The sequence below is a fragment of the Populus euphratica genome, unplaced genomic scaffold, assembly GCF_000495115.2.
Source record: "Populus euphratica unplaced genomic scaffold, PopEup_1.0 scaffold195.1, whole genome shotgun sequence".
Classification (NCBI taxonomy): Eukaryota; Viridiplantae; Streptophyta; class Magnoliopsida; order Malpighiales; family Salicaceae; genus Populus; species Populus euphratica.
In genome coordinates this window covers 109,121-134,887 of record NW_011500076.1, presented here as the reverse complement: position 1 = coordinate 134,887, position 25,767 = coordinate 109,121, and the positions used below count along the sequence as shown (strand labels likewise).

At 35.0% G+C, this 25,767-nt stretch overlaps 3 protein-coding genes across 6 annotated transcripts in view; 2 read left to right on the top strand and 1 right to left on the bottom strand.

Moving 5' to 3' along the window:
* Positions 1–221: 221 nt before the first annotated feature.
* On the top strand, positions 222–11,924 carry LOC105108634 (BOI-related E3 ubiquitin-protein ligase 1-like). 2 transcript variants are annotated; one of them, XM_011003019.1, is made up of 4 exons: positions 222–475; positions 574–928; positions 1,038–1,430; positions 11,889–11,924. In XM_011003019.1, exons 1-4 carry the CDS (start codon positions 417–419, stop codon positions 11,907–11,909), a joined length of 828 nt encoding a protein of 275 aa, XP_011001321.1. In that variant the 5' UTR covers positions 222–416; the 3' UTR covers positions 11,910–11,924. The 2 variants fall into 2 exon arrangements, with proteins under 2 accessions (XP_011001321.1, XP_011001320.1); XM_011003018.1 differs by lacking the exon at positions 11,889–11,924 and having other exon boundaries at positions 1,038–1,672.
* Positions 11,925–18,143: 6,219 nt separating this feature from the next.
* Positions 18,144–22,537, top strand: LOC105108632 (probable E3 ubiquitin-protein ligase ARI10). Of its 3 annotated transcripts, none has more exons than XM_011003015.1 (4): positions 18,144–18,466; positions 18,977–19,473; positions 20,222–20,982; positions 21,686–22,537. In XM_011003015.1, exons 2-4 carry the CDS (start codon positions 19,051–19,053, stop codon positions 22,062–22,064), a joined length of 1,563 nt encoding a protein of 520 aa, XP_011001317.1. In that variant the 5' UTR covers positions 18,144–18,466; positions 18,977–19,050; the 3' UTR covers positions 22,065–22,537. The 3 variants fall into 3 exon arrangements, with proteins under 3 accessions (XP_011001317.1, XP_011001316.1, XP_011001315.1); XM_011003014.1 differs by having other exon boundaries at positions 18,739–19,473; XM_011003013.1 differs by having other exon boundaries at positions 18,145–18,466; positions 18,803–19,473.
* Positions 22,538–24,388: 1,851 nt separating this feature from the next.
* Positions 24,389–25,767, bottom strand: part of LOC105108633 (uncharacterized) — a 2,573-nt gene continuing 1,194 nt past the window's right edge. Inside the window, exon 4 of the mRNA XM_011003017.1 lies at positions 24,389–25,767. Coding sequence (XP_011001319.1) covers positions 24,728–25,767 — 1,040 coding nt within the window. The 3' untranslated portion in view covers positions 24,389–24,727.

Sequence of the window (25,767 nt, the reverse complement as noted above, 5' to 3'; positions counted from 1 at the left end):
ATTAAATGCAATAAATGAGTGAAACGGCAAATAAAAAAGTGCAAAACGACAAAATCTGCCACCACTGCTTTTCTTTCTTTCTTTATTTTATTTTGTTTAATCATCCTTTTACTGATTTGTAAACAGAGAAGAGTGATGTAAGAAGATAATAAATATTTTTTTTCCTTTTTTTAAAGATGTTTTTCATATCTATAAGTCAGTCTTTTGACTTTTCTCTGTCTCCATCTCTTCATAGCCAAACCTAAATAAACCAAATCCCATAGTTCCATCTCCTCTATTGCATGCCCTTCTCCTCTCAAAGCATATATTTCTTGCTCTCTCCCAGTACTCTCTCAGATACATCATCTCTCTTTTCTCTCCATAACCAAAAACCAAAGCAACCAAAATTCACAAGCAAAGAATTTTAACTACCCTTCATGGCAGTTGAAGCTCCTCATACGAACCTTAACTTTCCTTCACATCTTCTCACAAACAGGTACTAAAACATACACTAAACAACCAAGTTTCCACCTTTTTTGTTCTTATCATCAATTTATCAGTACTGTTTTTCTTACATGGGTTTTTGTTTTGCAGGGATTTTGCGAAAGTAAATCAAGCAAACATGAGTTTATACAATACCCAGATGGATTCTGGCCTTGTTTTTAATGAAGCAATGCCTGAAGCAATCTTGTCATTCTATCAATCATCTCTTGTTTGTGACCCAGTTTCTGCTAAAGCTTCTAATAAAGATGATAGTGGGCTCACCTACAATGTTCCCGCTGCTGTTGCTCCAAGAAAGAGGTCTAGAGATTCAATCAATGACAACTATGATGCTTTTCATGCCTCTCAGAAGACCAAAGTCTGCCCTTTTTCTTCTTTTATTGATCAAGACATCATCTTTCAGATCCAACAACAACAATCTGAAATTGACCGTTTCATTGCTGAACATGTAAGTTGGTTATTTTTCATGAATTGTGTTGTGGGATTATTTGAACTTTGTTAAAAGATCAAAACTTTGGTATATCTGGGCTTATTCTTTTCCTTACTTTGATTTTCAGAATCAGAAAGTTAGAATGGAACTTGAAGACAGGAGAAAGAGGCAGTCGAGAATGCTGGTATCGGCAATACAAGGAGGGATGGTGAAGAGATTAGTAGAGAAAGATGAAGAGATTCAAAGGATGGGAAAATTGAACTGGTTTCTTCAAGAAAAAGTGAAGAGTTTATACGTGGAGACTCAAATTTGGAGGGATATAGCTCAAGCCAATGAGGCTACAGCAAATTCGTTACGCAGCAATTTAGAACAAGTTTTGGCGCACGTTAGCGAGGACCGCTACGTAAATGGTGGTGGTGCCACGGTGGCAGACGATGCGGTATCCAGTTGTGGAAGCAGTGATCATGGGAGGTGCCCGTTGGCAGGTGGAGAAGAGGGCGTGGTGAAGGATAACTTGGTGGTGGTGAAGGATAACAGGAACGGTAAAAATACCAACCACATCCGGATGTGTAAAAAGTGTGGGGAGAGGGAATCAAGTGTGTTGCTGCTGCCATGCAGGCACCTGTGCCTGTGTACATTATGTGGGTCCAATCTGATTGGTACTTGCCCAGTATGTGATTCTGTCATGGATGGTAGTGTACATGTTAACATGGCTTCATGATAAATCTTAGTTACTCTTGACAAAAATACGAGGATAACTCTCGAGAGAAAGAAAAAATAATTAATATAAATTTTTTCATTCCTTTACTTCTACTCCCATCTAATTGTCTATATCAAGATTTTTTTCTGTGTTTTTGTAAATCAAGAATACTTTTTTTCTATATTGAAATTTAAATAGGGAGTTTATCCGATGATCGTGCTGTGATTGATTCAGAATATTAGTTTATGTGATTCACGCTAACGTCTCTGTGTATGGATATCAAGTGTGACGGATAATATGGAGCATGATAATTTTTAAAAATATTTTTTAAATTAAAATATATTGTGTTTTTTCAAAAAAAAAATATCTCTACATTAAAATTATATATAAAAAAAGAGTAACTCTAATAGTTTTTTAGACAAATTAATTTAAAAAATATCTTTAAAAGTATCAGCCGCCAGACTATAGATTGTATGTATTTAGTGTTGTGATTTAAACGGATATTATATATATGTGTTTGTTATTGTAATTTAAATTATTTTTTATTTAGAAACATATTAGATTTTTACATGTTAAAATTAAAACGGGTATTATCTATGTTTGTTATTGTAATTAAAATTATTTTTTATTTGAAAACATATTAAATTTTTAAATGTTAAAATTAAAAAAAACTCTAAAAAAATCAATGTATTTTTGATAACAATTGTGATTCTTTTTCATTTTTATTTATAATAGTGCATAGTTGCTAGGGATTAGTAGGTTTGATTTATGATCTAGTGACATAGAGCCTCGAAGGATGTGACCCAAGAGAGTAGGTGCCTTGAAAAAGACGAGATGGTGAATTAAGATTTTCAGTGAGGTAGCTTTTATGCCACGAACAAGCAATTTGATATTGTTGTGTCTTCACAATGATCTCTCATCTAACAAGTGTGATGATAAGTGGCCTCTAAGTTCTCTCTCAACTTTTGCTTTTCTTGGCTTAGGTAAAGCATCAAGCTTTAAATTTGAAAGGTTTCTTCTTCTTTCTTTCTTTTCAACAAAGAAACAGGAAGCATATGGGGCATTCTTATCAAGTTTAGCACACATAGCCATTGCCTAGGCCTCCTGTTAGACAGTCCTCTTCCCCCTAATAATGGCAATGCAAGTTTAAAAACAGTATTGGGATGCCATCATGGTTCTAGTGTTGATGTCAAGTTAGCATTATTCATTTTGCAAAGAGTGGCCGGGGGACGACGATCCATTGCTTCTTTCTTTCTAGTCTTTTTTAATTCTTGTTTTTTTTCAAGTTTCTTCCTTAAATAATACATAATATCCCCCCCTTTAGGCTTAATTTCTCTCCCCTTAATTAGTTTTTTTTAGCCTGATTTTTCTATTAAGGTTTTATCATACATGGCTTAAGATTTGTAATTATTTTTTAAAATATTTTTTGAGATAATATTTTTTATTTTATAAATTTAAATTTGTCCTGGATATAAAAACATTAAAAATTAATTTAAAATAAAACAAATTTAGTTTTTTATTAAAATATTTTTCAAACTATTAGTGGTCCACGTATGAGATGGTGGGTCCATTGTCCTCTTTTCCTGCTTTGTTTTCGTTGATATTTTCTGACCAGGCAATCATTAATTTTTGAACGGTATAATTTGTCATAAAAAAAAATTGGGAAAGTGTGATTATAGTTGTACTTCTCAATTGAAATAGGCATGATCCTCTTTAACCCTTGCACTTTTATTATTATTATTATTTTACTCGGCCCAGCCGACAATTTAATTAGGATAGCACATAATTATGTTGGGGAAATACATGATCATAATAATAATCATGTTGGAAATAATAATTAGTCAATTAAGAGTAATGGGGGGATTTCTCACTAAGCAGGAAGTGTCGTTTGCTTGCAAAACAATCATTAACGTAATAGGAACCAATCTTAACTTCGAATATTTAATGATTTATTTGATATAGAACAAGACTTGTTATTCATTTTGGGACGACGAACTTATTCATAAATTAAAATTAAATACATTATAGGGAAGGATGAATCTAACACCATGGCAACTGAGTAAAGAAATAGCAAACGTTCTCGTGAATTAAAACGACTTGATTACTTTATAAAATTTTATAAATAATAATTTATTTATAATATCATCTAACAATTTTAATTATTATATTCTTATCCTTTATTATTTTTAATTTTCATTGTCACCGCCGTTAAAAAAATATTTTACAATTAAAAAGATGAGCATGCACCAGCCATTTTTCACTTTAACCCAAGAGGGGGGGGGGGGGGGGGGTGTTGGCATTTAGCTTTAGCATGTGCCAAGTGTCATAGAAGACATGACACATCAGATATGAACACTCTTTGGTAACAGAGCAGGCCCACCACGTGTGCACAGGCAGTACAGATAATGATAACAATAGCAATAAATACTATTAGTATTGAAAAGAATAGAAGCAGCGTAAAATACAAGGTGTAAAAACAATGAAAATAAAAACAATGTACGGTACGACGAAGGGAACCAAACAAGAAAAGAGGTACTATATTTATGTCTCCTGTGGCCGTACGTTGGTCGACATGCGTGCTCTTGCCTTGCATAGATTACAATTCTTCTGCTAGGTGCTAAGCTACAGCTTGGGGTAGGTGAGGTGCATTCTTCAAAGTTCTATCCAATCTTCAACTATTCACTTTATTCCTTTCTTTCTGGTTTTCCCACTTCAACTGTTTCACTATATTTTTGCTTTGATCTTTGCAGATGAACGTTTTTACTTGTATTTTTCATAACTTTATTGCAACTGAGACGTCATTGTCTCAATGGTAAACAGGCATTGAAATAGAACAACTTGATCATTATTAAGAGAAAGAAAGGAAGAAAGAAAGATATTCTGGGGTGGGAATGTGTTAAATATCAAGACTAGATTTTTTCTTAGACAATTTTAATGATGAATCATTTACATTTGTTTGAGATATTCAATGGAAGTTTAATGAATTTTCTTGGATAGTGATTCCAAGGTTTGAATCTCTAGAAAGGTAAGGTATAGATTGTAGTCTTTTGCCCATTGAGCAAGCCCTTGATTTTTTTTTTTTTAAAGTAATTGATGAGGATAATGACTTCCATGAAAGAGAATTTTTTTCTTCATCTACCCAAAAAAGAAAAAGAATAATTTTTTTTTATGGGTTTTGGTAGACTGGTCGAGACTAGGCTATTTATGACATCGGTCTTTGATACATGGATTAAATGTTGTGACGGAAGTAATTAAGTTGGTAGCCTATATTAGAATATTTCATAATTCGGAATTACATGTTAGGGTTGATAATTGAGTAACCTCTTAATTTGGAATGAACATAAAGAATTCCCTTTATTGAGAAAAAAATTCATTGAACTCGAGGGATGATTATGAATCTTAGGAGTTGCTGTCCATATGTAGTAGCTACATGGATCCATCTCCGACCGAATATTTATACAATTTGCCTTTTGATTGAATTGAAATTCATTTAATGTTGGAGTGCAAAATATGATTAAAAAAACCCATCATCTTGATTTAAAATAAGTTCATAAAAAAGATACGTGCAAGCTCATCAAAAAAGAAATAATAAGAAACATTTCATATAATTTTGATCCAGGGAATATATCATGTACGTAGACATATATTTTAAGTTCATCGTGCCTATCTTGTTAGTTTACTATTAATATTCCTGAACATGATCAGTTCTAACTAAACAATTTAGAATATTAAAAGGTTTAAACGGTAGTGTTATTAAACTTGGCCCGACAAATTCATATTACAGTCCATAATCAGATGCGAAATCAGTGAAAATCTTGTACTGTGGTGATTAAAAAAGGCTCCATCCTCAGCTTTTCCACCAATTTCCTTTTAACCAAATTCAGAGCATGTCACATGCAAGTGAGGTCAACTTTATGGTCCATATCAAACGGTACACAACAACACATGCTCCAAGACCAACAGGAGCACTAGTCATGAATTTAAAAAACAAAAGCATCAATATAGAAAAACTCAACGTTATCAACAGTAAAGCAAAAGCCTGACGTCCTTCCTGGCGAGCTCACATACTAACCCATTCTAAACTACGTTTGTCCGCTTTATAGCATAATCTGGACACATCGGGGACATGGGAAGAGGTGGTGGGGTGGTTCAGGTCATGAAACTCAAAAGAGAACCCTAGAAATACGCCGAGAACTTGCTGAAAACGTACGTTAGTGGGGTGCCTGTGTGGTTGCCTTGCGGGTGTGTTTGGTTCTGTTTGTCAGCACATGTTAAATAAAAGTACCAAGTGAAAAGATCAGTCAGTCACTGCCTATGCTTCCTCCTCGAAGCTAAAAATTTTCTAGCATATGTGTAGAGAGAGATAAGCATGATGATGGGCTAAGGAGATGCTGCCGAGGTTGGAGGGTTCCAAGCCGACAAATCTTGGGTTTTGCGCAATGCACAAAAGATCATGGCACACACGCCATAATCACTTCGTTTTTTTTTGGTAGCAGAGGGGTCAAAGCTGATGAACCAGCTGGCTCATGACCCGGATTGATTCAAGAAGCGAAATCAGATTTAATAACACTGTGGAAATGCCCCCTTCGTATTTGGATTTTTATTATTATTATTATTTATTAGCTTCTTAATATTGACAAAAGTTTACGGGTCCAAGTGAAAACTCGTGCTTTCTCCCTTGTGGGCCTCCATATGGGATTGTGTATTCGACACGTGTAGTCACAATCATGGTGTAATATGCCTGTTTCCTAGTCCAAGTCTTGTCATATCCTTGACCCATCAAACTATTTTCTTTGCATAAAAATACATTTGATCCTTTTGTTTTCTTGGCACCCAAAAAGTCGGTTCTCCATGAGGTGCTTTTCTGCAGTGCTTTACTCTCCTGCTTTGTTCAGCAAAATTATTGCTTCCAAAGTGAGGCAGCGGTGCCATCCTATTCATATTATTAATAATTCAGCTAACTATGCAGAGCTCTTGGGTTGTAGTGTCGGAGTGGTCCTCGTTGCACCCAAAAGCCATCATCACATGCTAAGCAATAATTAAAATTAGGTGATGAGTTTATACTAACTTGCCAATTAATATTATGTATGCGCAAATTTGACCAAGAAATTGTTGAGATGGAGACAACGGTGTCATAAGCTTGTGGATTAATGTCACCCACCATACTTGATGCCGTCTTGGCGGCCTAAACCACTTACTAAATCTCTCATTCGACTTTCCTAAGCAATTTCACCTAATATAACTTCCTTATTAGCGATGCAAAAACTAATAATTTTAATTACTGATCAACGTTCGGCCATTCACCTAAAACAATGGATTAATTCTAACCCAGTGGACGAGATAATCAAATCATCAGTAGACTTTTAAAGATAATTCTTGTCTGGTTTGTGTCATTTTCTTTCATTTATGAGATTCCAAAGCCATGATTTATCTGTTAACGACTCGTGTCAACTTTGCTAATTGTATGAAGCCAAAGGGCGCCACACCCTAACTCAGCCTACCATTGCAGCGAAGAGCTAGCTTTCGTGTGACTCGGAACAACTACCTTCAATCCCGTGAATGACCTAATTGGTATAAAACTAACAATATTGTTAGCGGCATAAAAGTAAAGCCATCTTGCTTTTGGCATACAAGTGAAGCCGTGTCTTATTTATTTGTTTGTTCTTATCATAGATAGCACCCTGCAAGCAGTGATTTTATGTGGACTGAATTGAACACTATTATAAACATGAAGGACTATTCCAAACACCTCTTATAACGGGTTTTTCCTCACGACACCACACCCGCCATTGTTGTTTCAATCGAATCAGTTTCATCCATGTATGCTTCAAGTCCAAGTTGAGATAAAAGAGTATAAAATTCGCCAAATATTGATTTATGGGGCCACATGAAAGCAACATCTGATGATGGAGATTTCTTGCTGGATCTTTAAATGGCTCATGGGACCCTACCAAATTAAGACCTTTTGTCCCTCTATGACCGGCATAGAATAATTTTAATATTAAGAGAGTGTCCTATCCATTTCGGGCTAGAAGTACATGCATCTATAATCTATTTTTAGTTTGCCCAATCTTCTTCCAGCCTTTTATCTTGAAAACCCAAGAGAGAATGCTATCCTTTCTTATCTTAAAAGCACGTTTTGTTTTCAATTATGTAATGGATGATTGATTCAACACAACCACAATTTGATATTGACCCTTTCCCATCTTTTTTATTAAATTATTATCTTACAACAATTTAATCCCAAATATTTCTTAAGGATTAGTATCTAAGGCAAGTACACATCTTGCTTTAAGAAAAGGAAACTTCTTCTTTGTTTCAGTCTTGTCCAAGTCCAAGAGAGGTTCTTCTTTGTTTAGTTAGAACTTCAAATTATTCTTTCAAATAATTTATCCTTAATTAATTAATTGATGGCTTAATTAGACCATTTGATGCGGTCTACACACGGCAAGTGAAGCCAGTTATGTTTTGTAGGCCAAGAGAAGTTGAAATCACTAGAAAATTAAAGAATAAAGAGATGCTGACCCAATTAATTTGAATAAGCATGCATGATGGCCCAATTCACAGATTAATATATTTCCCCCTTTCAAAACCAATCTCCCTCTTCGACGTGCTATCTTTTCTTGATTTATTAAAAACCCTACCAATCCTAGTTTGAATTAGACAATATTGGGAGCTTGTTTTATTTCCTGAAATGATGTTAATCTATCACTTAAATATTAATCAATTAATTGTTAAATAATATTAGTGAGACTTCATGGGTGGGAGAGGCCACGGTATTATATATTAACTTCGAACTAAACTAGATTGTTTGACAAAAACTTGCTTAATCAGAAAGAAAACAACTATTAATTAGATGTGGGATAAGGGATTATTTCTCTAACACTGACCTTTGCTATTCTTTATTTAGCTATCATCATCTCCAACGCTAATTAAACTTTAGATCAATTGACTGGCATTTCAACATCAAGTGATGTGAAGTCGATGGCGCATCATGGAACACACTATTGGTAAGAGAAGGAAACAAGGGAAAGTCGGGGCTAGAGGACAAATATGAACAACTTAACGTAGGGCAAACATTAAGAGACATCTTTAATATATGGACAACCACCATGACATATCAACATTTGTGATTTTATACCTAATATAACAAAGGACATGAAGAGATCCATCAAGTGTCATTGGGTCCGTTTTCACACCACACCGAAAGGCCAATTTCTTTTGATAGGTTCCTAGCAAATCCCACACACACCCCATTTGTGATCATGACACATAGCATCAAATTCTTGCATGAAAAGGAAAGCAAATGAAGGGTATGCAAGGTTCACCACTCTATCCTTACCAACAATGATTAAATGTATTCTAACAGTTGATAATAATATTTTGTGCCCGTTTGTGCTATAAACTACAAGGGATATATTAAACCTAATTCAGCCCCGCTGGTCGATTAGAGACGCAATAAATCCATATTCAACCCATATCGAATATAAAAAAAAAAATCAATTCAAATTAAGCTAGATAAAATTAAAAAACATGAATCTTAGATATTAATAAATTGGCCCGTTTAATTTTATTTATTTATTTATTTATTTTAATTTCCATGCTGATCCTCGATTTCTATATAAAGGTCTCATGCCTCTCTTTGTTAGCACCTCACCTAGCTATCGGTTCCCATTCTCTTTTACGTACAGAGAAAACAAACATGGCCGCGTTGTTCATTCTCAGTCTTGGCTTGGTGGCTTGTAATGCTATAGCCACTACCACACCAAACCATAAGATTCATTCTCTTAATCGTCATTGTTAAGTCTTAGTTTCCATCATCTAGTTATGATGCATGGGATTTTTTATATATATAAATATTTAAGTGCATATATATTTGGTATTGTTGTGTAAAGTATTTTTTTTCTTTGATAATGTATTAAAATATTTTTTATTTTTTTACTTAAAAAACACTAAAAAATAATTAATTTAATATTGTTTAAAGAAAAATATATTTTTAAAAAACATATAAAAATAAAAACTATCTTACTTCAAACATGTTAATCCATGACAGCCAAGGAACTTGTAATTCGTTTGGCATTTATGTTCTTTTTATTTTGCGTTCAATTAATATCTCCTTTATAATAAAATAAATAAATAAATAAATTTAGACGTTAAACCCTATTATGCTGTACATTTTCTTAGTACGAGGGTGCAGCTTTCGAAGATGACAAAGGACCAAGTATTTGGGACTCAATTTACACAAAATTTTCCAGGTTTCTTTTCGCAGCTTAGTTAATTTTTTAATTTGAATTTTTTTAAAAAGAAATTAAAATGATATTAATAAATTGACCCGTTTAATTTAAGAACTGAATCTTAGATAAAATTACGAATGGAGCCAAGTTTGTGGGTGGATGACACAAATTAATAAACAAGAAAATATAAAAGGAAAATACAAGTGTGTGTGTGTGTTTAAAAAGGATTTGCAACCTTTAGTGGTGTGTGAGAGTTTTTGGCAATGACGAGTATTCTTATGCACCAGAAGACATAGGCAAATAGTGGGGGATTGAAGGCCATATATCTCTTAACTTTCATTAAAGAGAGACGTGTGTCGACTGGGCAAAACTCACACGGGTTGGCTGACAATAATAATGGTCACTGTTGGCAGCTACTGAATACACACCACTTGCCGGCCCCATGAAAACTTACAAATTCAATGTTTTTCTGGTTGACAAAACTCCTTCAATAAAAACAGGAATAATCACATTTTTCTCTCGATGCATATCTTTTGCCATTGTCAACATGCCATTGCTGTCAACGAAAACATGATATGTTATCTCATGGAGTGTTTTGCTTGATTTGTGCAACGTAAGAGAGGGGGGGAGAGAGAGAGATCCATTAGACTAATCTTCAATTTTTAATCCCCTTTGTTATCTCAAATCACTTCAATGTCTATTTATATTTGTATCTAATTAAAGAATTAGGAACCCAACCACCCCATGTCCCCTTCAAGCTGATTGAAAATCGAGAGAGGTTGTAATGTGAATAAGATAAACCCTACTAGTTTGATTTTGCTTTTCTATATAGTCATAATTGACCAGATGAAAAGAAAAAAGCAACTTGAAATGTCATCATCACATCCTTATGTCATGTGTGTGGATCCTTCCCCCTCCCTTCAAAGTTCAATTATGACAACAAGATGGTAAGATATTAGATTCAACCTCCATACACCACGCATCATGTCCTTTTTAAGAAGGAAAAGCTGTGTCTCACCTCTCCTGATAAGCATTGATGTATTAATTAATCTGCTGATGTAACGTGCAATGCACAGGAATTTGTTGAGGTTTTATTGTGCTAATGTTCTTTGACCTTGCCAAGATTATTTAACTTAAATTCTTGAGCAGGTTACTGCTAGTGTTTTTGATAGAAATCTTTAAGCTAATCAAAGTGAAAGGCAAGAGTTTCTTCTGCTGTTGGCAAGCAATGTAACAGGGAGATTTCAAGTGGGAATAATTTGGGAGCCATAGGGCCGGAAGAAGAGGATGTATTGGCATTTTGATCACCTTCAGAAAAGGTGAGGAGCTGTCCTGAAAAAAACTATTCTCAAATGTTGGGAGTGGTTTCATTTTTTGACAAAACATAGCCATGTCAATCTCAAGAGGGCAACGACTTAACAGGCTATCATGACAAGCTATGAGCTCATCTCACATGGCATGCCAACTCCCTGCCATCGAAATTTGTACTCTCAAAATTGTCATGGTACAACGCAACCCCACTTATTTTATTTGTCAGTTTTTCACAGTGTGCCCCATCTGACACAGGAATAGGATCCCAGTATCTAGGCCCATGTCTATGTCCTTAATCTTTGAATCTCTGATTAGGGTTTGGGTCCCACTGGTGTAAAGAAATGGAAAGGAGTGTCATAAAAGTAGCTCGCTTCTTCAAGATGTATCCCTTCTCCCTGTGCACTTGCGTGGGGTTTGAAGGCGATGGATAGCGGAGAAAGCCCAAGCATGAATTATAGACGCAATTAAGAACAATTTAACCTTGCAGGTCCATCTCTTGGAAATGACGTTGCTTCCTTTGTCCTCTCACAACATACTTTCCCTCCAAGATATGGGCCCTCACAGTCGAATGACAGGTTGTCACATAAAGAGATGTGGAGAGAAAGCCAGCCAGCCATCCATCCATCCTGCGAGCCAAATACGTATAAAAATCATGCTTTCCTTGTGGCATATCCAGTTTTCGGGAACTTTGATGGTTCCTGACATTGGTTTACTTTAGGAAGATGGATTTGGTAAGGATAAGGTGGTGGAGTAGAACCAAAGGTAGGGATGATATGATATTTGAGAGGCATCATTCATTTCAAGGTTGAATTAAAAAAGCCACCAAAGTCGAAGCAATATATAGAAAGTATAAAACCGAAGAATAAGAAAAGTGACCGGGGAACCGATGGAAACCCATGATTTCTAGGGTTTGGAAGATGGGTGCTCCCATCATATTCTCCCACTAAACCTTGTTGCATTGATTGGTTCTTGAAGATAGCAGCACCAAATTAACCTAGACAGTGCAAAAACTAAATCCATCTTGGTGGGAATGATTATGTCTTGCTTTCTGAAGTTTTTAAAACCCTAAAAGTTGTGATAATAAAAGCATAATGTCAATGACTTGGTAGATTTTCTTTATTTTTGATTTTCAGAGAGAGAGATTATGAAGTCTTATTCCTTTCACATTGGGTCTAGTGAGTGCCTTTCACATGTAGCAGAACTGACTCTTCCTTGTAGAGGAACAGATAATCAAGACATGGACACGGAACAATTCCCACTTTCAATTTAAGAATCGTATAAGAGACGGATCAAGAATCATAGATCATGTAAGGGAACACATTAATTGCCATATATCTAGTTTGGTTGGACCTTCACTTTCTTCTTTTGAATTCCCAGAGGATGACTTGATGATTTTCTTCCTTTTCATGACATATAAATGAGATTCAAAATTGTGGACCGAAAAAATAGATGAAATTGATAACACAGTTATTAAGCCTAATTCAAGAGTCAATTTCACACAAAAATCAAATTATAGGTTGGTTGGGTAGGTTAATTTAAGTTAATTTAATTTTTTAAAATTAAAATAGTATTGTTTTGAGAAAAAAAACTCCATGAGTTTTAATACATCAACTTGAGTTTTTTATCCAATCATATTAGATTAATTATTTTTATTTTTTAATGACACTAACCCTAAATTAGATTCGAATCAACTTTTATCTGGCTAATCCAGGTTTCATATAGAATAAATAAATTAAATAATTAATTTGGACCATCTTAGCCCATTTATGTTTTATGAGCTACAAGTCTAAGACTACCATTCGTGGACCTTAATAGCTGTTAATCTAGCCATCTCCTCGGCTAAATTCTAAAATTTAGGCAGAAGAATCAAAGTCACTGTAGCTATTGGATGACTTTTGTACGTACTTGGGCCGATAATGGCCCATCCCATCTATCTTTTATAGCATGCTTCCTCTGTCACAGATCTCATGGCGCACGATAAGAGAAGAGGGGCACTAGGAATTGTGGCCAAAACTTTACATGGAAAGGACACCCATCTACTTCATCATTAAGAAAAGGCCAAAAGAATTAATTCCTTTTTCAACCTCTCTGTAATGGGACTTAAGTTCTATTATCTTAGAAAAATAACAAATAACCATATCTACTTAATTCTCTTTGAAGGGCTCTTCGAAATGTTCTTGATGTTTATTAGCAGATTCGTGTTGTTTTGAGCTGTATATGATAGGAGGTCGTTCTTAGCTACTTTTGGAATTGCAGGTGCTATGGCACTGTCCAAAACCTGCAAGGAAAATAGTCCCCACTGCATTGATCACCACTGGTAATTTGCTCAGTGCAGCATCTGCTGGGCTCTTGGTTTGTTTACATTGCTGATTTTATGGGTCCAAAGTTGCGAGACAGCATCACGCTCCAGATTGAATCTTACGTTGCTGTACTTTTTGGTGCTGGTGGCATGTCTGTTATGGCTGAATGGGTATGGCATGGTTAAAATTAGTTTCCCATGGAGCTATGAAGGTTCCCATGGGAGCCTACTTACTTCAGAATTAGGTCTTCCGTAGCAGTTACTTCAAAGTGGAGTGTCTTGTCTTCTTTTTGTCTCACAAGTTCTGTTTTTTGTCTCTGTAATTTCACTACTTTTTTAAGGAAATTGAAGTCTCTGGGATGTTTCATGTCTGGGAATGAAAATATGGAGTTGGCCCAGCAAGGAAAGTCTTTGATTTCATATCAGCTAGCAGCGATTGCAATGGGTTCTCGAAAGCATGGACTTGCAAACACTTTCATTTTGAGTCAGGCTCACCTCTACATTGAAAGAAACTGTGTGTTGGGCTAGCCTAAGCTAGCCCATAGCTCCATGGCAATTTCCATGCATTCACTGACAAAAGACAGTCACCTGTAAAACTGCAAACAAATTGTAGTCTTAAAACCACATTGTTTTTAATATTTTTTAAGAAAACAAAGCTAAGATAATGTTGTTTTGCATACACACATACGTTGAGTTGGTTGGATCTCACTTGAATTTCATCGGGTTAATTGGAATCATGACTTAAATTTAGTTAAGGGGTAAGTAAAAAGATTGAAAACTGATTAAATTAAAAAAATAATAATTAAAAAAATCAAACATTGAAAAAAATTGATTAAATAGAATAGAATTTTTTTAAAAATCAATCAGTTCAATTTCAATTTTGTAAGCTTAAAATTAAAAAAATCAAATAAAAAAAAGTAGCTAAACCAAAAAAAAAAAAAGTTAAAAAAATTGAGCCAGATTTAAAAAAATTATTTTTTGTTCTCAAATAATTTAACTGCAATTGGTGGATTTCAATCGGTTTGTGTTCAATTTTAATTTTTTTTAAAATTAATTTGGTTGTTTTTTATAAAAACTTAACTAAATTAAAAATAATCATCTCTATTCTAGATCAATTTTTTAGACTGATATAGACGTATATTATTTGCTAAAAACAATTAGAAAAAGGAAAAATAAGAAGGAAAGAGGGAATATTATCAGGTCCAATCATTGAAATCATTTTTGGACAATTGGGGTTGCACATGGGCTCAAATTAAACAACACCAGACCTTTTATTTTGAATTGGATATCAATTTTTGGATGCCCTGTGTCACAAGCAAACATATTATATATTATATATGAACGTCCAACGAAGGATCACAAGTTTGATGGCCATCTTGAATGAGTCGTATACATCTAGGTTTGTGTATTATATTTTCTGGGCAACCTCTCCCAGTTAATCATGTATGTTTATTTTATGTGCATGCATGAATGTTACACCTGCAGCACTACCAACCATACCCCACCCAGCCACCACCCACCCCAGCTTTTATGAAGGTTGGTAGCAGAAAGTCGCTGGGGTTTTCAATATTAGAAAAAGATTTCACGAGAGCAAATCCAAGATGATCACACATCATCATCTTTACGTGATCGATGTTTCTGTGAGCTTTATCGTCGATTTGGAATTGTGATGCCCTAAAATTGTATTCTGTCTCTATTATAATTTTTAAAATATTTAATTAATTAATGCATTATAATTTTATAAAATTGTATTCATGTAAGAACTATTTATTTAATAAGTAGGTATTTTTAAATCTAATTTATATATCAACTACACTAAGTCTCTCATCTTAACTATTTCAAAAATACATATTTTATATTGTGTGAGATATTTTTGGAAAGTGTTTTTCAATTAAAAACATATCCAAATAATTTTTTAGATTTTTTTATTATTAATATCATCATATAAAAAAATATATTTAAAAACATCCATCACATACTTTACATATATATATATATATATATATATATATATATATATATATATAAACAATTCCAGGAACAGAAGTTAAAGCAATGTCAAACGAACACTAGTGTATTCGAAGAATTAAATGTTGATTTCTTTCGAACTTGGGATAGTAAACGAAATAAAGTAAAGATTCTAAGTCTTCAAAACATATCAACCTTCATCTGGTCAAGATCACACACACAAAGGCTATGCTTTTCTTTACACATCTAAAGCAAGGACAAGGGGAAATTAAGGGCGGGAAGGGATCATTTTATAAATATACTCTCAGATTGATTCAATTTCAAATGCAAGTCGTTTGCTCCCACAGTTCCAGCAAAACTGAAATAATTTAATGGAGGACTGCAGAATCCAAACGGGCTGGTATCAGAGAAATTGGAGACAATAAATGATGATGAAGCACCGAATTGTAGACATGGCTCTAACATTTAATGATTTAGTTGGATCAGAGCGAAAACCATTCATTACTACTTCCACTTCCATTACTTTCGTTGTGCCTATGATTGATTCTAATTTATGTAAAAGAAAGAAAATAGATTGAATAAATCCCAATAAGCGTTGCAAATAATGCATATTATTTCAAAAACAATTAGTGTAAATTTTGATATGGGTGTAATAATTTTAATAAACACAAGACTCTTAAATATAATATGTTAAATCAAAGAAGATATAAATATGATAAATACATCAGATTTAAAATAATTAATCTAAACCAAAATACTTGGATCTGAAATCAACCTAGAAGAATGGAGTGAAATTCAAAACAAATTTTTAAAAATAATATTAATGTTTTAGATCTTGTATTAAAAGGAAATCTTAAAAAATAAAAATTTTATTATTTTAATATATTTTTAAATAAAAAATATTTTAAAAAATAATCATTATTACTATATATATATATATATATTATAATCAACTCTATTTATTACCCCCCATCGCGATGGAGTGGTTCAGAGGCAAAGTGTTCCTTCCTGTATACTGCACAGATACACAGAATCAAATACATATTATATGGTATGATTAATAGAAAAGTTAGGGGGTAATCATTATTGTCTCATTTTTCAACACTTTAGGTGGAGTATTAGCACAGTGTTGATTTTTTATATATAAAGAAATGTTTGGGAAGTTGAAAAAGTCAAAACCCTAGCCACATTTTTCCTTGATGAAGACAGAGAGCACATGTGCTCTGCCCCCATAATCCAATCTCCCTCCCTCGAGAATCTTTAATTTTATTTTATTGTAATGTTTTGAACTCTATGTTGAAAGATATGTGTTGGTAATTGCGAAACAGAATAATTAATCTCCCAAGAGTGATCAGACAATTTGATTAACCACAGTTAACTTTTTGACTGAGGAAAACAGTTATAATAACTCTAATTAATACAAGTGAATTAAAATATTTAAAAATATTAAAATATATATATTTTAATTTTTTTAAAAATTATTTTTAACTGATCAATTCTCATATTTTTTTTTTAAATAAGCTTCGAATGTTTAGAAATGCAGTGATTTTTATTTTAGAATATGTTATTTCACTTAAAAAATATTAAATTAATTTATAAAATATTTTTTTGATGATTTTAATATAATGTTATAAAAAATCAGAAAAAATGGTTATTTTAATTTGTTTTTAAATAAAAAATAAATTTAAAAAACATATTACATCATAAAACCACACATACGTAGTTTTATATTAATTTATACATTGGGTTTAATGGTACCACCAGTTTGTGAATTTTTTTTGTGAAATTTTAGATATTAGTGTAAATGAGGTAATTAAATTAAATATCCATGCATAAAATCTGTTTAAAATATAACTTTATTAAATTAAAAACAGAAAATTGCCTGCATAAATTTGCAAGGGAGGAAAAAAATAATATCATAAATATGAGGGGTGAATGCAATTTCAAACAAAATGTAAATAATTTTTGGTAAAGCGACAATTAGATGCATTTTCCCGAGACACGCATGAGGTGGGAATCTTACTATTCCTTGCCTTGCCTGGAACACAACACGAGACACCTAATTCTCTAATTTAGGGTTATTAAAATAAATTGTTTTCGTTCATCACCATAGTTTACATTTATTTTTTGAGATATGATGATTGAATCAGAAAACTTAATCTTGTACATAACAACTATGGAACTGATAAAGTTATATATAACATGTTATATGTTTGATATTGTGATATGTGATATTTTTTAAAAATATATTAAAATATTTATTTTTATTTTTTTAACATCTTATATTAAAATTACTGGAAAGTATTAAAAAATATTTTTTAAAATAAATATATTTTTGAAAAATAGTAAAATAATGAGAAGCAATCAACCAAATAGGCATTAATTTTCATTGGAAAAAAAAAAAAACAGAAAAAGAGAGGTCTTGTAAAGTCTCTTTATTTCAAGAGTGCTAGTTTAAAACTAGTAAAGGCATTTGGTGGGCTACACCAAAAAAAGATTAGGGTTTTATCATATTTCTTTGTACCATATTAGAGCTCTGAATACAAAGTATGGATATAATTTCTCAATCCCTGCTAAGAACAGGTTGGATACTATATATATAGAAACTCTTAAAAGCTGTTAAAATTGAATGTATTTATTAAAATGATTTCGTTAACATGATAAAAAAAATATAAAAAGAAAATAATTGCCTATAACCTAACTGTTTAATGTAAATTCATGTCAACTGAAGTGTACATGAAATGTAGTACAGAGAGGAATGCCAGCAAAGCAGACAAGAAACACTGGCCTGCCTTCCTTTTCTCTTACTCCATTAACAGTTAACACCACCAACAATAACAGCACCCTCATTGATTCTCTCTGTACTCACTCTCTCTCTCTCTCTCTCTCCCCCCCTTATCCCTTAATCTTTGGTTAATATAAGCGAAGTAGAAAAAGAAAACGGGCAGTCTGCTTTTATGTCAGGTTAGGGTTTTATTACATCTTAAACAGAGACAGACACACACAAATGGAATCATCACATTAGTTCCACCACAACCAACATGGTATGGAAGCTTCATTTCTTGTCTTTTTAATTAATACCCTTTTGTTATTTTTTTAATTTTTTTAATGTTAGGCGTTATCTTTTATGGACTTGTTCTTTTTAAAAAAGATGGAGAGGTTGTGAGCCGGTTATTGGGTTGATTGTGATTGGTGTTGATGTGATAATGATTTTATCTCTGCTATTTTGGGTGGTTCTTTTTGTATTTTTTTTAGCGTTTTGATGAGTAAAGTTGTAAGCTTTGGATTGATCTGTTAATTGGTGTTTTTTTTTTAGATTTAATTTAGTATTTGCATATTTGAGTTCACTGTTTGACATGCATCTTCTATGGTGATTTTAGGGGGAGTGGAAGCTAAAGTTTGGATTTTGGGATCATTTCTTTGATAGGTTTCCCTCAAGTTTAGGGGGAGCTAAGAGATTGCATGTTGTTGATGTGGATTTGTCTTTGTGAATGTTAAGAAATAGATGCTGATATAGGGAGTTTTTGGTTGCTTTGTTTCCGGGTTTTTATCAGAATTTGATATAATCACACCTTGAAGTTACAATTTTGTCGGCATCTACTGGATTTTTGAGTAAATAGTGTTGAAAATGGAGGGTCAAGCAGCTTTCTGTGATGGATCTTCAGCAAGTTTAGTTAGGGGGGAAATGAAATTAGAGGAGGACGAGGAAGAGTTTCGTAGCTGTTGTGAAGATGAAGAAGTCTGGAAAGAGATCGAGGAAATAGTGAAGGAAGAGCCGAAGGAAGTTCTTGATGAATTTTCAGTGAATATGTTTTTCAAGGGGATGTCAATTGCTGGGGATGGAGACTCTTGTTCTGGGTTCTCTGGAATTGGTGTTGTCATGGAAAGGACCGAACATGTTCCTGTTATTCAGGTGCAAAAGAAGCTTGATTTCTATGTGGAGGAATCTGTTGCTGATTATCTGGCTCTTATGGATGGTCTTGCTGAGGCTATGCAGAATAATATCCGCCGAGTGTATGCATTCACTGACTCTGAGTTGTTATATGGTCAGGTGAGTCTCTCTAATGACAAGATTTGTTTATCCTGCTTCTACAATGCAGACACAACTCACTATGATTATGTAATTTGGTGAATACCTGAATGAAAATCTTTGTGATAAAAGCATTGCCTAAGCATTTTAATTTGTGAAATCACGGTGTGGCTTTGATAGCGTGTTTCTGCATCAAAAGAAAGAAAACAATCGTTGTAGAAATAATTTCTGGCCTTAAAAAAAGAGCTCACGTCACTTTATTGCTGTCATTATTATTCATGGTACAAGACCAGGGCATGTTTTTATTTTCCTTGTATAAATCCGGAGCTTTAAAGAATTCCACATTCAGTATTCTGGATAGGGGAAAATATATTTTGGTTTGGTGTCTCTATGGTAGACTCCTATCTTTAATTTACTGAGACCAGCTTTATTTGCTATTCTATTAATAGTTGCCTGCTGTTCTTTGATCACTGCAGCCACTCAAGTTTAGGGAAAAAAAAACAGCAGGGGTGATTCTGATTGCTATATGCTGTGTTACTAATTGTCTTCAGTGGAACGAAATTGTAGTTTGATTTTTTTCACCACTGATTTATTCTGGAACAGTAAGCTCTTTCTGATTGTAGTTTTTATCTCTCATGGCTTTAATGTGTGTGCTAAAGCATTCACCACCATTTCACCTTGTTGACACCATCTATTGCAACCCTGACACCAAATATCTTGTCTTGTACATGCTCTCCACTAGGCTTTAGTTGATTTTAACTTCTGACAGATTACAAATGAGGAGAAACTCAAGGTTCCACTTCTGATAGCGCTGAGGCAAAGGATCCTTGAACATGTCAGCAACCTGGAAACTTTCATTCTGAAACTCAGTCCTAGCTTTGATCTTGAGAGGCCATTACGCTTAGCACAGGTAGCAGTTGGGGTTGTTTCTTTTCCGGCCAATGGGAGTGAATCCCGTGATAACTGTTCTATCTGTTGTGAGGATAAGATATCAGCAATGATGATAAAAATGAAATGTTCCCACAAATTCTGCTCGCATTGTATGAGGACCTATGTTGATGGAAAAGTACAGTCATCTCAAGTACCAATCAGATGCCCTCAGTCAGGATGCAAATATTGCATTTCCATCAATGAATGCAGATCATTTCTTCCTCTCATTTCTTATGGATCCCTGGAGAAAGCGCTGGCTGAAGCTGATATTCTCCATTCAGATAGAATCTACTGCCCCTATCCAAATTGTTCTGTCCTGCTTGATCCTCGAGAATGTTTGTCAGCTAGGGCAAGTTCATCAAGTCAGTCTGATAATACATGTATTGAGTGCCCTGTTTGTCAAAGGTTTATCTGTGTGAAATGTAGCGTTCCTTGGCATTCTTCCATGAGCTGTGAAGAGTTCCAGAACCTCCCATTAGAGGAAAGGGATGCTACAGACATTACATTGCATCGTCTGGCACAAAATAAAAGATGGAGGCGTTGTCAACAGTGCCGCAGGATGATTGAGCTCTCTCAAGGTTGCTATCATATGACCTGCTGGTAAGTTACATGGGCTCCTTTTTGGGTTTCTTTCTTTATGGTTACAGGTTAATCTGTCAACTCCATGTTTTATTCTTAAAAATCAAGTAATAGAAAGAACCGCGATGCTGGTAATTTATTAACTGTAGAGGCATCTGTTGTGATCCTGATAATGATGTCTCTTCCTCTGCTAACTGTATAATGAAAAACCTAAAACACCCATATGTTTTTCGGTGTCTCTACCATATCATTGCAGAAATAATACTGTTAAGAGAGGACATAATTATGTGAAAGAAGCTTTCATTTAGTTGATCCAAGTTACTTGATCTTGGAGGAATGAAATTTGGCAGTTTTTACTGAGGAGCTTCAACAGGTCATTGTGTTAAAAATCCTTTCTATCCTAGCGTTAAAAATATTCAATGGCCGTAGATGGTCATCCATATGAGACAGCTTTGAGGACACGCTAATGGTTCAGTTTATTTTATGTCTTGCACTTGGAGTTGAGATCAATATAAGTTAACTTACTATTAACTGCCGGTCACATCGATAGCATTCTTTGCTTTTGATCATGTAAATTGGTTTCCTTGAATCCTCTGCTTGTGCGCATGTAACAATCATTTGCATATTTATGTATTAAAGTGGTAATAGAGAGCTTGGCTGCATTTGCTTCTTTAACTGCATGGTTTCTATAGTTCTTAACTCCAAATCTGCTCTATTTTCCTAGGTGTGGGCATGAGTTCTGTTATTCTTGCGGTGCTGAATACAGGGACAGGCAACAGACCTGTCAATGTGTCTTTTGGGATGATGAACATTCTGAAGATTTGGTCACCCAATCATTTCAAGAATCAGAACAATGGGCATGGGAGACTTTTAATTCACTACCCATGCTTATGGATGCATACTCAGAACAAGAGAGATCGCAGCTGGCACTAATTCAAAGATTCCTTGCTGGGGGTTTCAGTCTGAGTGACCACCATCCATACCAATCTCCACCCCGCTGTACAGACTCATATGTAGATGCCATAAAGGATCTTCATCAGCTTCCTTGGCTTGAGAGGTTTGTCTCTGTAATAAGCGACAATTACTATGAAGACTATATCTAATGAAAGCTAATATAGGACTGCTAATAAACTAGGAAAAAAGTTGCTTATCTTCTCAACAATGCTTAAGGGAGGTAAAAGAGCTTCTCACTCTATTTACTCCATTTGCATTTACATGAGAAGTGCAGAAATTGGCGCTTCCTTTTCCTTTATAGCCTTTTCATCATCACTGCTGGATGGACGTGTGACCTTCTTGAAGGTCCATAAGATGGAAGCAGAAGAATGCATGCTTGATTCATTGTATTCATCTAGAAAGAAACAGAAAATAGATAAAACATTTACTACATTCGTAAATTGAAAGAAAATGAAAAGGATGGTAATCTTTTCCTTTCTCTCTATTGTGAATTCTTGTAATGAAGGGAAGGTTTTACTTTTAGTGGTTGGAAGTTGTTGAAATACGTAGTTAAATCGAGCTTGTTAAACACGCACAGCAATATGCTTGTCTTGAGTAATTGTGTGGTGTCACTGTTGCATCTTTTCTTCCCAGTCTCTCCTGAGAATTTGGGCATGATATCAATTGGTTCGTGCTCCCACCTCGGGCAGGGTTGGGAGGGTAGGGCCTCTTAGGATCAGAAACTAAGTACCAAAAAGGGAGCCTTTTATCAATCACTGTAATATGACAATCTTATCAGTTTGACTCATTATGTTTCCTAAATAAATTTATATAAAATGCTTAAACATATGGTTCACTTTTGTAATTTCTTCAGTTTAAACAGTTTCGGAACATCATCCAAAATATTTCAATGCCTAGCGTGCAAGATTGCTACCTCTAGGAATTTTCTTAGCAAATATGTACATAAACTTATTGGATCACACAATTTCCAACAACGGAAGTTCAATCATCTTAAAATCAAGAGAATGGACCAATAAAATTCCTTTGCTGGCCGCGCATCATTGGACCCGCTGGAGATTTTGATTCGTTGATGGTTTCTGACGCAATGCAGTGTTGAAACTAACCTGTTAATGCACTTAGGCATATTGGATCATTTGGTCAAAACATAAGTCACCATGAAAACTTGTTATCAATTGAGTTCTCTCATGGAACAAGAATTGAAGCATTGGAGTCCACCATCTAAACACTCCAAACACAAGAATAAAGGAAGAATCGCATGGAGAAGATGGTTATGAAGCTTCTAAATCAGCGCAACAAAAGTTATGCCACAAGAAACCTTCAGTCAACAGTGATTCGGTCTCAAATCAGGTTCGGGGGAAGAAGTTTTTTCGACTATAATTTTGAAGTAAAAGAAATCTCCTAATCGTCCTCATTGATGGCAGAAGTTTTTCTTCGAGTTCAGCAAGCCAACTGGGGGGGCATGAGGACCGTTTGGTCAAGATAAATCTGGTCAGCACAGAAACATCACGGTGCCGTCTTTTTGGATGTGCACCGGTTATGGCTGTGTCAATTTCACAAGCCGTACATCCTGCCTTCAGTGCAACGAGCTGCGAGCGGATGGTGCACCACCAGCAGATATAGCATTTATTGAATCCACCATCCTTAGGAAAGTAAGGATAGGCAGGTCTAACTCATGTTTTGTTTGTTCACGGCTGGGATGAAAATGCGGATGAGGTGATGCTTCGATATGAATTTTCCGAACATGCTCCAATCAAGGATCTTCATTTCAACTGGTTAGAGACAAGTTTTCTCATGTTTCAAGGGTATTTGCGTTTGTACATTTCCCTTCGGTTGATGATGCGACCAATGGAACCACTCTTGAGAAGAACGGGCAGATCTTAGGAGTGGCGCATGCAAAGAGCATTCTTGGCCCAGGGGAATCAGGATAGTCGCAGTCAAGCAGCTGCTTCAATTGAGGCAGCGGCATTTACACAACAGTATGATGCTGTTGGATGGGCGCTCAAGGAATATCACCCAGATGAAAATCATCAGCCTGTATGCAGGACCAAGCTGGTGAGGAGATTACAGTTCAAAGGTTCAGCTCCACAACCTGGGTTTTGATGGAACGAAGCATCTGGTTATGACTACGATGCTGCTTCGGGCTTCTACTTTGATGGAAATACATGTCTTTATTATGATGCCAATCAAGGGGTTTGGTACTCGTATGACCAGCAAACTCACCAGTACATCCCTTTTCTTTCACAGATAACAATGACAATAAAGCATCTGGTTCCAGTTCTGTACGGGAAGGAGATGTTTTTGGGGTGATTTGGAGGAAGAATGGGAGGAGAGGAGGAGGAGGATGAAAGAATCGGCGGAAGAAGAATTATCATTAGCTTTGAAAAATACCAGCACGAATTCTCGGTTGGGAGGTGGGACTAGTGATGCTCTTTCTGAAAGTGATCTTGAGGACACCATGTATAACATCCAAAGATGAGTAAATCTTTCAAAGAAATGCAGCCATTCATGGACACTCTTCCAATGGTGATTTAGTACCATAGGTAAAACATGTGGAGAAAGTTTGTGTCTAAGGCCCTAAGGAACTAAAATATCAATCTCTATGAAATTCTATAAATAAACTAATTGAAAAAATTTAAACATAAGTAACTACAGAAAAGTAAAGTGTATTTGGTTTATACTGCTATCTTGAAATTCTATATCCTTGACTTTCATTAGAGAAAAAGCTGCCGAAACTACACCAACCAATTTCCACAAGATCTCATTCGAGGTTTCAGAACCAAGTGGTTGTATCGGTGATTTCGTGCAATAATCTTCAACAGGTGATGATATTAGAACCATAGCTGATTGCTTTGAGGCTTGAGTCAGACATATTTGTCATCCATTTATGAGGACCATTGGATTCCCCCAATATATTGTATGCATATGAAGGCCATCTTACATCTGCGCCACACGAGCTTGTAACGCCCATTCTAATCATCTTCTGTGTTCTCTCGAGAGCTACGAGGCTTGAAAACGTTGAGAAACTGTTCCCAACAAAAACATCAGCCTTTGAGCAAACTTCATAATCTATTGCGGACTGAATGAGATAGGGGTATTTCTTATAAATTCCATCGACACCGAGTTTATTCTTCTCAACAGGAAGCAAACCTTCCTTCCACCCTGTGAGTACAGAAGAATCCTCAAGAAGACTATCGGCTACAGCGAGATAAATAACAGTAGGACCTTTTAGGCCTACAATGTTCCCCACTCTCTCCATAATCTCCCGCTTGCTGCTACAGATTTCACTAACATTTAATTTCCGCTCTAACTTCTTGCAGTGAACCATCCAATCAATCTCTATCCTCATGTGAACTGCCACGTAAGGCACTGGCTCCAACAGAGAGCTATCAGGACTAAAATCGCTTTGAGCGGAGCCAATTCTGCTGCTCATTTCCTTTCCTACTTCTCTAATCTTTGAAACAACTCTATCTGCCTCTCTAGCTATCTCATCAACCAAAACTAAGCATTCAAAGACCCTGGCATAGTCCTTAACAGGCCAATGATCATGCCACAAAAACGGATTCTTCCCAACTATTCTAATTACCTCATATCCATCAAATGGATCCTTGCTAAGCTGTTTCAGTTGATCCAAATCCCTCTCAACAGTCCACTTCCTCCCACTTCCCTTCTGCAGCTCATACACTCCAGTTTGATTCCTAAGGTCTGAATAACTGCCCAACTGCACAAACCCATTACAGAAGGAGTTAAACCTCTCAAATTGGAACACCTTATCAAAGGAAATAGGCTGGAGGCGATCTATTTCCTTATAGAACAGGGAGGCTCTTAAACTAGGCATTAGCAGAGTTCGGTTCA